Consider the following 17,460-nt stretch of genomic DNA (forward strand, 5'->3'; position numbering starts at 1 on the left):
TCCTCAGAGGCATCTGCTGATTGCTTTGATGTCTTTGTGAGTTCTTTCTGGGCGTGGCCAACTTGACCCAACAAACACAAAGGGGGCATGCGCGTGCATCATTTGGAAAAAAAGGTAATAGTCTTTCCTTTAATTTTTAGGGTTAGGGTTTGTGATTGTAGGAAAAATTAAGGTCGCAAAATATTGTACATATACGTGTAAATATTTACTACGCTATTAGTGCGGGAAAAAAAAAAAAGGCTAAACGTTTCTACGTTTTGGGCTCAGCGTCTTGTTCCATTATTGACCAGTTCTTACATTTTGGGTTTTATCACATTTTTCTTTTATAACACGTTGGATCATTGTTACATATTGGGCTCTAACAAGGCTGTATTTACATTATGATATACTGTGTACATCCCACCATTTCATGTGGAACATATAGAAACTAGGTTATGTATGGAAGAAACCAGAGGCAGATTAAAGATGCTGGACTGTAGCCAGAGCTCATTTATTATAACCAGCAGTGACTCCCAGCATCCACCCCATACTTTCCATTTCCCAGCACATACAGGACAGCAATGTTCCAACCTTCACCTCTAATGGACGCCAATTAGTCCAACGCACGCTAATCAAAGCATAACAAGATAGAATTGAATTAAAATCCCTCTCAATCATCATTGGCAAAATTGAAAAAAATCATATCTAGGTTCATAATTGACCGATCTTCATGAAATTTGACTCAGTTTTGTTGGGTTGGTTCCTCAACTACTATTAAGTTTCATCTGGATCAGATCCAAGTTGCATATTTCATTGCCATTTTTTTTTTTGTTTAATAGGGGTGCCCATACGTTGTGACGCACTGTATGGTTATTTATGGGGATCTACATTTCTTCCAAGACTTGTAAGTGTGAATGATCATTATCCAGATAACTGCTAATATCTGGAAAAGAGGAGATTTGGTGCTTGGCGGACCCTTTACGCTCTAAAGTCAAATAAGGCATTATTATTTTTCAAACAGCATTTTTGTGGTCTTCTTTCATTCCAAAAATGGTGAATCATTTCGTTATTGTAGTTCTCAAGCTTAAGGGTCAGGATCCCATTTGGGGTCACATGACATTGAGAGGGGGTTGCCAGATGCCTTCAAGAAACCAGGAATATTTGGTAAACAATTTGGTAAACAATATTTGGTAAACAATTTGACCTTTTTCTGCAACTACACCAAACTTTCCATATTTTAATCTATTTTCAACGCTTTTTATCGTCATATTTTTGGTCCTTTAAATGCACTTATGCTACATTCGTCCCATTTCCACCACTTGCTGCACAATTTTCGGCACTTTGAAACCCTTTCCACCACTTTTCCCACCTAACGTTGCATATTTTGACTCATTATTGTCTCCTTTAACCTTTTTCACCATATTTCATGTTTATTTTTTGACAATTTAACCACATTGATGATTTGTCCTGCCCATTATTTGCCAGTTTAAAATAATTGTTCCAGCTTTTTAAATTACATTACCCCAATAAGGTCTTACTTTATTCCCCCTTGTATAACATAACTGAAAACTAGCGAAAGGTCATGGATTCCTGTTACAGGTTTTTAACATGTGCGTAACCATTAGTTACAGTTCCTTAAAACTCATTTCCTTTAAACCTGACCCAGTTATATTCATCTGAGAAAACTAACAGTGTAAACAAGTCCCACTGCACTACTGTTCAAGTTCAATCACTTCATTTACTCGTCATTAAGGACGAACGCTAGTTTTAATGAGAACAGAAAAACACGCGACAGCAGCTGCAGAATAAAAAGGGCTTTTAATGTTTGCCCTGAATAAATCACGTCACTTTTTTTTCCTTTGTATTTACATTGAGGTTGGATTAAATAATTAGAGATCGTTCTATCACTTCAAATCTGTCAAAGAACACAGAGATAAGAAGACTTTACAATGTGTCGCTCTTAGTTCAGCTTCTCAGAATCAATAAAAAGACGATCCGTCCCTGGAGGAAGTGAAAACGTTTGAAATCCTGAGCAGGAAAACAGAAAAAGTCTCTGATGACGTCAGTGTTTTTTGGTTTTTTTTTAGCGATCTGGTCTTTGGAGACAGAAGACTTTAGCCTGGTTGTCTCCTGAAGCGGTCACAGCCAGAGACGCCTCCCTGTGGACCAACGATAAACTCCATTTAGTCACAAATGTCTCATTGAAGTCTTTCTCTCGTGTTTTCTCACCGGTTGATGGTGAAGTCCAGTATCTCTGCTGCGTGTCCTCGGTACTCAGACACCATGTAACCAGAGCGAGCGTCCCACAGACGCAGCGCTCCGTCCAGACTGCAGGTGGACACCACAGAAGAAGACTCCTCCCACTGCAGGTGAACGATGCCAGCCTGCAGGAGCAGAAAAAGAACATTTAACATTTAATATAAATACAATAAAATAAATCTAAATTAAATACAAAATTGAAAAAAAGATGATCAAACAAAACTAAATCAAAAGGAAGAAAAAAATAAAACAATAAAATAGAATAAAATCAAATAAATTCAATTAAATAGAAAATAAATTAAATTAATTGATTAAATGCAACAAAATAGAATATGATACAATAGAATAAAACATAATCAAATAAATATAAATTATATAAAACCAAAGACAATCAAACAGAACTACATCAAACAATAAAATTGAATTTTAAAAATGTAACATAATTGGAAATAGGTCAAAGGTAAAATAAAATAATACTAAAATGATTGAGTTAAGGGAAAAGTGCACATTTTTGTAACAAAATAAAATAAATCAAAATAGTCAAATCAAATATCAAATCAAACAACAAAATAGAATAAAATAAAAATTAAACAAAATACAAGTTTAAAGGAATAAAAACAATTGTATCAAAAATAAATGACACAATAAGACAAAAGTTGGAGTCAAATGTACAGCGATCAACAGCACCACTTTGTGGTACAAAATAGTTATACAAAGTACAAACCTTAGTACAGTAGGATAATAATACACGATCATATTTAAACTCATTATAATAAATCATTCCATATGAAACAGACAGAGAGAACATCATAACAGTTTAGTCGTCTTAACATAAATACACATACGGTGGGTGGTGAGTTCCACTCCATATAAAAACTATTATTCTTCTCCTGAGCTGAGTCGATGTGGACCATCACCACCACCACCACCAGCAGCAGCTGTTATTGCTGGGTGATGTAACATGTTTAGGGCTCCAAACTAAACACGGGCATAAACAACCATTTTGTCCTCACGCTGCTCACCTCGTGCTGACACCTGTGCCTCAGGGCCTGCGTGGGAAGGTCGTAAATGGCCAGCGTTCCGTCCAAGTAGGCCACGGCGACCAGAGGGAGGCTGCAACGACACGATGGGTCACTTTTCATCTACTCAGCGGCTAAAAAAAACAAAACTCTCCGATTTGAAGACGTGTCTCATGTACATGTTGCAGAATCCCACCGACTCCACAGAGTTGTTGTCGTCCTCGTCTTTGGAGCCCCGGCCTTTTCCTTTGTCCACGGAGAAAACTCCAACCACCTAATTTTGTGTGGCCCCCAAAAATACACAAAATAACTATGAAAAACATACAAATGTACAGGAAAATACACATCAAGGACAACAAAAATGCACTAAATTACTCCAAAAACACACAAGAAGAATAAAATAAATAAACAAACGATGACAAAAACACACTAAAGATGAAAAATAAGCAGACAAAAATGACAATAAAATACAAAGATTGACTCATAAATTACAAAACAACAAAAACATACAGGAGGACAGAAAATTGTATTAAACAACAATAATAATATGCAAAATAACTAATAATTTGGCCCTCAGATCAGTAACGTTCACATTTTTGTGGCCCCGCGGTGATCAGCGTTGCCCATCTCTGTTCTACTGGTTTATCTGTGTCTGTCTGTCGTCATGGCGACCCACCTTGCCCGTGCTGGTGTTAATCAGCTTGGCGTTGCCGTCCACGGAGCCCGTCAGCACCAGAGATCCGTCTTTATTACACGCCAGGCAGGTCAGCGCCCCCTGGTGTCCGTCCTGACCTGTAGAGGACAGAACGTCAGAGCTTTTCTGTTCTGGCTCACCACTCTAGAGCTCCATCGTACCTTTGATAACATGAACGGCGTTTCCTTGCTTCAAGTCCCACACTCGCATCGTCCCGTCCTCGTAACCCACGGCAGCTCGTTTACCTGCAGGGATTGAAACAAAGAATATGATCTAATCGTGATCATATCTAGGGCTGGGCAATATGGGCCAAAATTTTATTTTTTTCTCAAAATGGCAATATACCATATAAATCTCCATAAAGTCTAACGGTAAGTGCTAAGTGGTCGCTCTCTCACCATCGGGGAGGATTTTGCCACTGGTTGACTGACACGCTGCGCTCTGGAAGGTTTTACAGTCTCCGGCGGGGATCTTCCACATCCACACGTTGCCGTCGTTGGTTCCCGCCAGCAGGACGGGAGCGCCTGGGTGCCACTCCATCCACTGACGAGGAAGAAGAGCGTTTAGCGGTGAACGACACCCGTGACGACCATGAACGCGCAAAAAAAAAACCACGTGAAAGCATGCAGTGAGTGCGTCCCTCACCTCCAGATCTCCGACCTCAAAGGACCAGATCTCCTCTTTCGTCTCCACCTTCCACACTTTGATCAAGCCACTCATGTCGCCCGTGGCAACCAGCGAAGAGTCGTGGCTGAACACGGCACACGTCACTGAGTCCTTATGACCTGAAAACAACACACAATAAAGCATGAAATAAAGAGTTTTGTTGTTATATGGGTGCTACGCTGGCCTGGTTTTGACCCACGGACCTCATATTGTGAATGTAAACTCACCCATGCACTCCAGCAGAACCTCTCCATCGTTTACCCTCCACACAAACGCGCGGTCGTCTTCTCCTCCAGTCACAGCCAAGCTGTTAGTCAGTGGGTCCAAGCTCACACAGAACACCAGGCCTGCACACAGAAATACAGGACTACAAATGCATACACTGGACTACATTTCCCAAAAGCCTCTAAATTACTCATTTGGGTTTGTTTTTAAAGTGTTGATTATCAATAGAATATAAGAAAGTGTGGTGAGAATGAAGGAAAAACACTTCTATGCATCCGTCTACGGGACTCCACGTCCCACAATGCAATGCGCGAAACCTTTTCCAACAATGTAAACAAACAGTTTACAGTGGAGATCAAAACAAGTTTAATAAAACATGTAAAAGGTTGAATTATTGCTCAAAAGCATGTTTTGGTTAATATGTTGAAGTTTCATTTATTCAGACAAAAACTGTTTTTTAGGAAAATGTACTTTGATCTCTTGACGCATTCCGACTGTCAACTGCCAGTCTTCTTCAGAGGGATCTGCTGATGGCTTTGATGTTTCTTTTTGAGTAATAGTTTGTCTTTAAGTCTTCTTTTAAAAAAAAAAAATATTACAGGAATTATTACGCGGAAGTCAAGAAAACAAAGCAATCGGCAGATGCCTCTGAAGACGACTAGCAGTTGACAGTCAAAACATGCCAGGAGATCAAAGTAAATTTCTTGAAAAACAGTTGTCTGAACAAATGAAACCTCAACATATTAACCAACACAAGCTTTCAAACAGTAATCCAACTATTGAAATCTTTTTTTAAGCAAATTAATTTAGTTTTATTGATCTATGAGGCGCACACTAGGTTATTATCTGATAAAAAATTTAATCTGCAGCAGCTTTAACTTCTATACTGGTCGTCAGCGTTTAATCTAGGACTGGTTACCAGTGTGTTTGGAGAAGGTGAGCTCGCTGTCGTCTTGCTCCATGTCGGCCTCCATCTCGTCCTCCGTCTCCCAGCCCTCATCATCTGCGTTCCCGGGGTCCTCAAAGTCCACGTCCTCCAAGTCATCGGCCAAATCATCTGAAAACACACAAACAATAGAGATTATTCATTTTAAATATGGATCAGCATTTATCAATGTTCAAAAGAAGCGTTTGAAATGTGCCAAAGGCAATTCTTAGTGTAAAGAAAATAGTTACCAATATTATTTAGTATTCTCTAAGGCAGGGGTTCTCAACCTTGGGTTCAGGACCACATTTGGGGTCACAAGGCACTGGGATTATTTTTTGAACAATTTAAAATAAACAAAAAACTATTTTTGTTTGTTTATACCCTTTTCTTTTTCTGAAACTACACCAAACACCATATTTTAACCTATTTTCATCACTTTTTCTTGACACATTCTTGCTCTTTTTAATGCATTTTTGCTACATTACTCAGATTTCCGTAACTTCAAATTTTAATGCTTCTTCCACACATTTTTCCACTTTCAAGACATTTTCAGCACCTATAAACCCTTTCCACATATGTTGACCTGTTGTCATTTTTAACCTCTTTTCGCCATATTTCATACTTAGCTTTGCTCAATATTTGCCAGTTCAAACTAATTTTTCTCATTTTGAAATTAAATGACATTACCCCAACCCATTTTTGCCTCTTTTAAGCTAATAATTGACACTTTGAACCCCCTTTTTTTCCAACCACTTTTTCTGTCCATTTTTCCCCATTCTAATTTGCAACTTTTAACCAATTTCTGTGGTTTTAAGCACTTCATTTCACCACATTTTCCACCATGATTGGTCATTGTTAACCCATTTTAATTCTGATTAAAACAAGGATTTAAATCTTTAAGATGACAATATACTAAGATGTAAATAATAATATTAAACTTCCTGGACAACAATGGATATTATTCAGATAAATACATAAATGTGGTTATCACAGATTTATGACTTTATGGATGAGTGTGTTGCCATCATACTTCTACACAATAGCTCAGATTAAGTACAACTAATAAAGAGTGGCGTGTGTAGTGGTTTTTCAGTGATACTAGGTTAATCTTTTCCCAAACTTAGTCTGTATATAAATGTAAAGTGTCGTAAACACTCACCTGGACCAGGTTCAATGTCGTTCAGATCGATCACTTCAACGATCTCCTCGTCTCCGTGCAGCTCGATGGCGTTTTGCTCCGTGTTATCCATGTTGTTAGCAGCTAAAGGCTAACGACACAAGCAAAGTGCACGGGATGAGGCTAAAATTAGATAATCTAAGTTAGCTTCTCTAAATGTAACTCTAAATTACTATATTATTCTTAAATACTGATAAATCTCTCCAAAAGAGTTAAACGCGATGGGACGAGCAGAAGTTAAAGAGCCATGTTTTGCGACCGTCGCAGGCTGATGACGTAGAAAGTGTGTTTGGCGGTGTCTGACCACTAGATAGCGCTGTTGTTAACAAAAATAAATAGATAATTAAATAATATAATTATTAATAATAAAATCGATCTAATAAATATAATTGCTTTAAAAAAATATTGAGATGGATACTAAAAAGAAAAGAAAAACTTTGCTTTGCTATTTTATGATTATTTTAATTATATATTCCAAACGTTATTAAAAAAAAAGTAAAATTTGAACAATTTTGTTAGTAACTATAAAAACGTAATTTTGAAAAAAGAACTGACTCGATTTTAATGATTAAATAATAGTTTCATTAATAATGTAAAAATGGACAAGAATATCATTAATGATAAGATAGATTTATTACAAATATATTTGCGCTTTTAAAATCGATTGGATACTGAAAAAAAAAGAAAAAACTTTTTTTAAATTAGATCAATCATTTATTTCAAACGTAATTTAAAAAACACAAAAAAATTGACAATTTTGCTTGAACTAAATAAATAAATAAAAACTAAATTACAAAAAGCAGAAATGATTTTTATATATTTTTGAAAATATGAAAATAGAACTAATGTGTTATTGTACAAACATTTTTTTTGAATGGGTTGGATACTGAAAAGAATGGAAAAAAACTTAATTTTCTATATTTTTTAACCAAAACACACAATTTCCTTGGAAACTGTTAAGAAAAGCAAATCTTATGTTGGAAAATAACTTATAAGTGCTGAAAAAGCTCCTGTAACGTTGTTCACAAGCAGGCGGTGATGTAAGGTTACTTTAATGCAGTGGAAATAACCCAATGCTTTTGTTCCTGTTATTAAACAAGGCTCAGCCTGCAGATCACATTGTGTTGGTATTCATTAGTTTGCTATAAAACTGTGAGGAGCACAACTTAAAACCAGCTCCTTTCTCTCCATTAATCCCACCATCAAACCCTCCTTTTAATGGAGGTATTTTACCAACATCTAATGCAGTTTTACAGGCTGCCTGCTTCCCTTTTTCCAAGCATGGTAAAACAACAGGAGAGGTTCAGACGTCATACTGATTCTGTAAAGCAGGAGATTTATTGAAATACAACATCTGTAATATTTCATCAGTCAGTGAAGTGTTTATTAAACATTCTCAGAGAGTGCTCTGTCTATTCATTTGGAAAAAGGATTCAACATTCTGGTAAAAACACAAATTTGAAACCTATATTTTCCTCATCTTAATTGAATCAACTCATTTTCATAGCAAAACATGGAGACTGGTCCAAGTTTCCTCTCCTAAACAGAAGCAATGCCATCATGGGACACTCAGCGAGGCTGCGTATATAAACCCAGACCTGGGACATTCCTTGGGGCTTAGCAGCAGTGACTTTAATCAGTGCTGTTCATACTTCAAAGAAAGAATGACAACATGTTGCATAAAGTGCAATAATGTGGATGGAGGAGAGGATTAATGCAGGACAAATTTGTAAACCCAAGACCTCATGATGCATGTGACACTCTCCAGAATGTGAAATCATGATGAAGAACCAAGTTTGGAGATTTTTAGTAGACGTTTTGCACAGCTGGTGGAACCCTGATAGCGTGGAGTTTGCATGTTCTCCCCATGTTGGTGTAGGCCTGTATCAGATCGATTTCAGACACAGATCGATTTCCAAAGCCAGTTTAGAAACCCTAGCCCTAGAGACTTCACCGTTTGGGAACCCAGGTTCTCAACCCATGAGTCGGGAAACGTTTTCTAGTGTTTAGAACAACAAGTTGACTTTATTTTAAAAAAATATGCAAAATTTACATTGACTTTGATCTAATTTATGTTGACTTTGATGTAATTCATGTTGACTTTGATCTAATTTACGTTGACTTGGATCATTTCAATTTTAATCAACTTATAAGTTTATCAAGTCAACATTAATTTGTTTTTTTTAAAGTCAACAAGTTTGCATACAGTTTTGTAGTAAAGTTAATTTTGTGTTCTTTAGTGAACGCGCATATTGTGCTTTTATTTTGAAGGGCATTCACCCATGTGCGGTTGAAAAATAATTTATTCATGTATATTTGTCGTTTGATTTTCTCATTTTTGGAAAGTTTTGGGGCCTTAAAAATAATTAATTTACTTCTATTTCAAATAAATGAATAAATAAATAAACATCTGGAATGTGACATTGTTTATTTACAACTTTAAAAAGGTTTTCAACTGACGTGCGGAACAATTATCCTTTAAGCAAGTTTATATGCCTTTATTTGTAGCTATACAGTGGAGTCCGCAATCCTATTCTGAAAAACTCTGACCAATCCTTGCCATTCAGTCAGAATGGAAAGAACCAATCAGTTACCTTCATGTCTCATCTTGGTCACGCCCCTCCTCAGTCCCTTCTAGAAGTGATGCAGAGGTTACTTCTTTCTGTTGGACAGCTCATTATTTACGAGGGGGAGGAGCTTAGAGGAGGCTAGCTCTAATTATGCTAGCTTTCTAATATTGTGGACAACAGAAAAATATATTTAAGTATTATTATGTATTATTATTGAATATGAACTTAAAAATTTAATAATTTGGCCTTCTGATTGCTTTACATTAGTGTATTTCTCCACGTATCTGATGTATACATGGAGTTTGCAGGGAGGCGGGGAGCATATCCCGCGCCTAGTGCTTAAAATACAATTCTTATTATAATGTACATGTGCTGCTTTGATTCTAATATATTACTGTTAGTGTCATGTCACATATATTACTTCTATCTCAGGTGTGTAGCATACATTTTCAGTGAAATGGTCCCAAACTTGTGAGACTTTAGGTTGGTTCTTCTTCTGTTGCGCAATTCTGTATGGTACTGCAGCAAAAAGGAAGCAAAAAGCGCACATTTTTGTCATCAACATTATCAATTATGTTACTGATCATTTTTGCATTATTCTATATGTTACACACATTGTGGTTGGAGCGAATCTCGAAACGGTCTATATATTTAATTCTATGGTTTCTTTTGCCCCCCTGGCAAGAATCTGAACTTCCGCCTGTGATTTAAGAATGATGGATGTTTTGGAGTGGAGCAGCGCGTTGGGTGGGCTTCTCTGTCGTCACGAGGACGCGCATCGTGCAAGAGCTCGCCGTCATAACAACATTTCTGGGTTTATCAGTGCTGCATGCTGGTTTTAGAGCACACACACACACATGCACACATCCACAGAGGTAATTACTAAATGCAGCTCAGCAGGGCTTTGATGGAAACTTTTAGACTAACTGGCTCAACTGGGAGAAGCTCTAGTTTTAACAAGAGCTCTTTATGGCTGCCTTCCTACCTCTAACATTCCACTTTCAGCAGATTCTCCAGGATTTAATTGCATGTTTGGGCATTAAAAGGCACCAATAAGACACAAGAAAAAGGGCCCCCACAATGGTTGGAGCGCTCACGTGTCAGACTCATGTGGGAGCGCGCTGGGTGAGACATGGCTTCCCTTCTCCAACCACTAACAGCCACTTGTGTGAGTTCTGCAAGTGTTCAGCTCCACAGGCTGTGTGTGATGTGTCTGCTGTGGTGGCAAAGCAGAGGTTGTTGACTTTCTAGGCCCGCGTCCAACTTTTAGCCAGAAACATGGAGTATTTTTGGAAGACCCGGTGTCATGTACTGAGTTCACATTGCACTGAGACATGCGCACTCCCGAAAAATTAATTGCAGAATGTAAAAACTTTTTCATAGCCGACATATTTTGAACATTTAGTAGGGTGACCATATTTTGACTTGAAAAAAAGAGGACACATCGGGATACTCAAAGTACTCTATGTTTTCTTGAATCTACCTTGTAACGGCAAAATACATTATAGTAGATAAATAACTTGTTATTGTCCATAATTTTTAAAAAATGCATTTCTTTCTTTATAACAAAGACTTAAATTAATCACCTTTAGTATGCATTATAACAATCTGTCCTTGAAAAAACAAAACATTGTGTATAACTTCTTAAAATCTCTCAATTATTGAAACAATGAGAAATATCTCCTCCTAAAAATTAAAATAAATGAAAAAAAAAAAAATATGGAAAAAACTCAAGGCTTACAGAACATTAATCAAATAATAGTAATTAAATCCACCAGTATTTGGTCTCTTTCAATCAAATCCCCGCATGATGGTTTTGTCAAAACAAAGTGGCATCTTTTATGATTCAGTCACGTGTGAGTAAAACTCTTCAGTTTTCAGGAACTGGTGGAATTTATCCAATAGAGCAACCGATTTAACATATAGATTTAACATTTAGATTTAGATTTAACATTTAGATTTAGATTTAACATTTAGAGATTTAGATTTAACATTTAGATATTTAGATTTAACATTTAGAGATTTAGATTTCACATTTAGATTTAGATTTAACATTTAGAGATTTAGATTTATCATTTAAATTTAGATTTATCATTTAAATTTAGATTTAACATTTAGATTTAGATTTAACATCTAGAGATTTAGATTTAACATTTAGATTTAGATTTAGATTAAACATTTAGATTTAGATTTAACATCTAGATTTAGATTTAACATTTAAAGATTTAGATTTAACATTTAGAGATTTAGATTTAATATTTAGAGATTTAGATTTAACATTTAGATTTAGATTTAACATTTAGATATACATTTAACATTTACAGATTTAGATTTAACATTTACAGATTTAGATTTAACATTTACATTCAGATTAACATTCATATTTAACATTTACATTTATTTTTTACGTGTGTACATTTTCATCAGTGATTATAGAACATGCTGTTTTACATGAATTTGTGTCAAATGAAAGAAAAATAAGCTAAATGTGAGAAAAGTGAGATCATTGTTCAAAACATGCTGGCTATGAAACAGTCACTGAGTTTTTCCATTCACCCATATTGAGCAGGATCCCAAGGACAGTGTTGCCGCCACCTTTAGGTTTAAGTGATTGTTACTGTGCTGCTGCTGCTGTGTAAAAAAAATAATTAAACAAACATAATCAGCAGTTTGGCAGTCCTGATGTGTGCACTGAATTGTAAATGTGCTGCACGGAGCAATATAAGCCAATCTAATCCCTGCATTGACATCACTGGCCTCGCTCACACTCACTCAGACACACACGTTTGAGTGTTTTATGGAAGTGTGCGTCAGCAGAAGCTCATAGTCAAACAATGCACACTCCCATTCTGGAGAGACGTTTGTGTTTCCTGACAGCACGGCCACATCATGACAGTTCCCAGGATCATTTAGAATCTAACCAACCCCAATCATTACTGTATTAACGGTTTTGGTATTTTTGTTGTTATTGTGTGTGTTTTTGGTGTCAATTAATGTGTTTTTCTTTCATTGTGTGTGTTTTTGGTGTCAATTTCTGTGTTTTTCTCTCATTTCTGTGTTTTATAAGTGATTTAGTGTATTTTCTTCCTTCATTTTGTGTGTTTTAGTATTTGTGACGGAGCAGCGCACACACACACACACAAACACGTCACACAAATTCTCTTTCTCCCCTCCGTATTGCTCCTCACATCATGCATTTAACTAATCTCCTTCTTCCCCAACTGTCGCTTTGTGTGTTTTTGTTGTCATTTTCTGTGTTTTTTTCTTATTTTGTGTGTTTTAGTACTCTTTTTGTTTGACATTCTCTCACTTTTGTGTTTTAGGAGTCGTTTTGTGTGTTTTTTTTATTGTCATTGCATGTGTTTTTCCCTCATTTTGTGTGTTTTAATAGTCTTTTTGTTTGTTTTAGGAGTCATTTTGTGTGATTTCTACTCTTGTATTGTGTGTTTTAGTAGTCCTTTAGTTTGTTTTCTCTCATTACGTACTTATTTTGTGTATTATAGGAGTCATTGTGTGTGTTTTTACTGCCATTCTATGTTTTTGTTTTTTCTCAATCTGTTTGTTTTGTGAATAATTTTGTGTGTCTTTACTGTCATCTTGTGTGTTTGTTTTTGGTTTGTGTGTTCTTGGTGTCAATTCATGAATCAGTTTAATGTTCTCTCATTTTCGTGTGATTTTGTTGTCATTGTGTTTTTTCTCTGATCCAGTGTGTTTATAGTGTCATTTTGTTTATCTTCTCTCCTTTCGTGTGTTTTAGTTGTCATTTTGTGTATATGTGTTGTTGTTTTTTCATTCTTTGTACAATTTATTAGATGCGCTCTTATTTCTGTGTGGTGTTTTTTTTGTGGTCATGTTGTGTATTTCTGTTGTTGTTTGTGTGTCTTTTGTATCATTGAGCATATTTTTCTCACCTCTGACTCGGGGTTAATGACAGAAGTGTACAGTTACTTGATGATGCATCCTCCTCCATTTGCTTTTTCCTTTCAGCATCCAAATTTGTACTGTTTTTCGGACAGAAAGCTAAATATTAAACACACACACACACACACACACACACACACACACACAGACAGAGGCAGGATGTCTCTAGTCACACACACACATTCGGGATGTAATATTCCCAACGAGCTTACTCAAGCACAACATTATGGTGCCTCCGAGACCGACTTTACGTAACCGACGCATCGTGGCTCATTTACAAGTGATAATCCTCTGTTGCCATGGATACGCCTGTCTCAACAGGCCTTCCCTGTGTTGTCCAACAGATGAGCAACTTTGATTAATAAAAGCCAAGTGGAGCAGCGTGTAAAGCCGAGTTAAAAAAATACCCGCACGAGAAGGAAGGTCTTGTGTTAGTGACGCGGGTGGAGGTCAGGGCTGGAGCGACAGAGCTGAAGTGCCCTTGAGCAAGTTGAGGAATGGCTATGGGGGACTCTGACCTCTGACCTGCAGGAGGCACACTAACTGATACAGCCCTGATGTGAAGCAAGCACGTGGTTTTCAGAATCAGAAAAAACTTGAATAATCCCTCGAGGGCTGATTGGAAAGACAAAGAGCACTAATAATAATAATAATAATAATAATAATAATAATAATAATAATAATAATAATTATAACACACATGCAGAAAACAAGAAACCACTGAATGATAAGGTGCAATGATGGCCATGAGAGTGCCAAGTGCTTATGTATAAGTTAAAAATGAATAAAAAAGTATATATACATATGTAAACAGGTTTTTTTTCTTCATATTTTGGCTACTATATACTTTAGTTAGTTATTAAAACAGTATTCATATTTATTATTTATCAATCATCGTCATAAGAAGAGAATTTTACTCTGAAATTCCACATACACTGAGAGATTAAAACCCTTGGACATGGACTAAATGATTAATTAATTAAAACTAAACATTTTTCAGAGATTTTTCTCGAGAAATTCTGGAGAAGCAGAGAGATCATGAGGCCAGGCACAGCATCATGAGTTTTTAGGGTTATTTTGTGTGTTTTAGTTGTTGCTTTATATATTTATATAGAATATATTATAATAGAATAGACATTTATTGACCCCCAGAGGGAAAATTCACATGTTGCAGCAACTCAATAGGATAGCAGACAGCAAGAACAAAGATAAATACCAACATAGGATAATAAAAATATACAAATATATGCAAATATATCTTATTTTCTGTGTGTTTCTTGTTGTTTTTGTGTCTTTTGAGTCATTTTGTGTGTGTTTGTTGCTGCTTTGTGTTGTTTTTGAGTCAGTTTGCATATTCTTGCTGATGTTTTGTGTTATTCTGTTGTGGTTTTGTACATTATTCTGTTATTTCTGTGTAATTCTCAAGTCAACTTGTGTGTTTTTTTGGAGTCATTTTCATTGTTTATTGTGTCTTTCCAGTCATTTTGTGAATTCTTAATGATGCTTTGTGTATTCTTGATGTTTTGTATAGTCTTCTGTGATTTTTGTAGTCATCTTGTGTGTTTTTGGAGTCATTTTGATTTTTTTTGGTTTTCTTTTGTGTATTTTTGTTGTAATTTTGTCTATTCTTCTGTAATTCTGTATGTTTTTAGAGTCTTTTTGTGTATTTTCACAGTCATTTTGTGTGTTTACTTTGTTCTCCTTGTGTTTTTTCACTTAGCTTGCGCAAGTGTGGCTCAACTTAGGATGTTTTTATTTTGAAGAGAGATTACGATGATTGGAGCCAGGTTCTCTCCATGCAGTTTGGCCTCCAAACAGCATCTTGGGTCTGCACATAGCTAGAAACGGCTTAGCCCAAGGTTTGTGAGCTTTGGGTAATGACGCAAGGAAGTTTTTGTATGATAGTGTGTGTTTTAGTGTCTGATGCTCTTTTTTTTTTTATTGGATGGACTTTGCTCATGTAGGAGCAAAGTTTCCCAGTGGAACCAGTGAAAGCCGGCGTGAGGCGTGAAAGCAGAGCTAACCCAGTGACTGTGAGAGTGAATAATAACACTGTCTCCTCCTGCAGACGTAGCCTGTGTACAAAGTGCTTAGCGTTTCCCTCTAATCGAGTCATGTGAAAGCAGCAAGCGGCGTTGCAGGTTGGCCTGTGGGCGGCTGCCGCTGAGATGCAAAATCAAATAGAACGTAATGGGAATAAAAATGTATTGGATTAGAGTAAGCAGAGGGGAAGGCAATTCATGTTCCAATGAGCAGGAATTGGATAAAAATGTTTGTTTTATTTTCCTATGAACAAAGGCAGAGAAAGCTTGTTGACACAAATCCTTATTAAAACATATGATGTGTCAGGTTAGCTGTGTGGAAATAAAAACTATAGTTTTTTTGGCAATGTTTTAATGAAGTTGGTCAAATGAAAGCAAGGATAAATATTGATTTTGTTAACATGCTGTTTAACAAACGAGGCAACCCTTAATTAACATTATTTTCAAATATTTTTGTGTGTTATTGCCATATAACTATTTTATATTAGATTGAGGTTTTTTTTAAAAAAAACTTTTTATGAGGAATTTTTTAAATATAGTCAGTTTGTGCCTTTTAGTAGTCATTATGTGTGTATTTTTGTTGTCAGTTTGTGTGTTTTCACTGTTATTTTGTGTGTTTACTCCCATTTTGTGTATTTTATTCTCTTATTTTGTGTGTTTTTGTTGTATTTTTTGGTGTTTTTGTTGTCAGCTTGGGTGGTATTGTGCTTTTGTGTCTTTTTCTGTCATTTTGTGTATTTTTCTCCTATTTTGTGTGTTTTAGTAGTTATTTTCTGTATATCTGTTTTCATTGTGTGTGTTTTTTAGTTGTTGTTTGGGTGTTCTTGGTCGCATTTAGTGAATTAGTAAATTTTTCTCTCATTTTCATGTGATTTTGTGTTTTTACTTCTTGCTCCTTGTGTGTTTATTGTGCCATTTTGTACATGTTCTCTCCTTTTGTATGTTTTAGTAGTCATTTTGTGTATTTTTGTGGTTTCTTGTTTGTTCTTGGTATCGTTTATTAGATTTTTTCTTAATTTGGTGTATTTTTTGGTTATTTTGTTATTGCCGTGTAACTACTTAATACCAGATTTAAAAAAAAAAAAAGACACTTTTTATGTGGAATTTATAAAATTTAGTTTTGCTGCTTCTGGTTAAAGAAAATATGAAATGTAGAAGGCAGTAGTTCTCCTACAGTGGTCCGAGGACCACCAGGGGTCCTTGAGCCATAGCTCGGGGGTACTTAAAATAATAATAATAATTAAAAAAATACATTATTTATATTGTATCATTACAACATATAGGGACAAATTCACTAATAAAACAAAAATTCTTTACTTTACACACTGCTGTGCCACAGTTAAGTGTGCTGGCTGTCTCAATTTTTTTTTTATCTACTTATTTTGTTTATTTGTAATACATTAAACACATTTTATCTTATATACAAGATTAGTACAGGTGCTCTTTCTATTATCAATCTTGCATATTTTCAAAGAATTGATCATTCCTATGACATTTAGGGACACAAATGGCTGTAAATTGTGATAAATTGTTGTGAGGATGATGACGGAGTCCTTAAGGCGGGGCGTCAAACTCATTAAAAAATGTAAAGTTCTTTTAACAACAATTTACAACTGAATTATTTGGTGATTTTCACATTGGCCACAGTTACATGATGTTTCTAAATTCTGAATTAGTTATTCCAAATTAAAGTATTTTGCTTCGTGTTTACATGGAAATAGTCATTCTGAATCGAGGTTTACGTGGAAATCAGGTTTATTCAGCTTTATTCAATTCCGCTTTAGGTCTGGGGGTTGGGGAGGGTTCTGATTGGAGAGGGGGCGAACGTGACGTATCACATCTATCGTGAAATTAAAAAAAAAAATTCATTATATTTATATATCTATGTCTTCTTAATTGGCTCGAGCCCGGGCGGCCATCTCGGATTATGTCGTTACCCGCACATCAACGACCGGAATCAATAGGAAGGGGAATTAAACG

The 17,460-nt window shown here is 35.9% G+C and overlaps 1 protein-coding gene across 1 annotated transcript; it reads right to left on the reverse strand.

The window, feature by feature from the left end:
- Window positions 1–1,778: 1,778 nt before the first annotated feature.
- Window positions 1,779–7,219, reverse strand: aamp (angio-associated, migratory cell protein). Its single transcript, XM_028469591.1, has 11 exons — window positions 6,930–7,219; window positions 5,762–5,899; window positions 4,845–4,964; window positions 4,597–4,736; window positions 4,350–4,494; window positions 4,113–4,196; window positions 3,934–4,049; window positions 3,437–3,531; window positions 3,261–3,351; window positions 2,209–2,363; window positions 1,779–2,138 (listed from the first exon to the last, which is right to left on the reverse strand). The coding sequence occupies exons 1-11, from the start codon at window positions 7,018–7,020 to the stop codon at window positions 2,063–2,065; spliced, it is 1,251 nt and encodes a 416-aa protein (XP_028325392.1). The 5' UTR covers window positions 7,021–7,219; the 3' UTR covers window positions 1,779–2,062.
- Window positions 7,220–17,460: the final 10,241 nt, after the last annotated feature.

Source organism: Gouania willdenowi, chromosome 2 (genome assembly GCF_900634775.1).
Source record: "Gouania willdenowi chromosome 2, fGouWil2.1, whole genome shotgun sequence".
NCBI lineage: Eukaryota > Metazoa > Chordata > Actinopteri > Blenniiformes > Gobiesocidae > Gouania > Gouania willdenowi.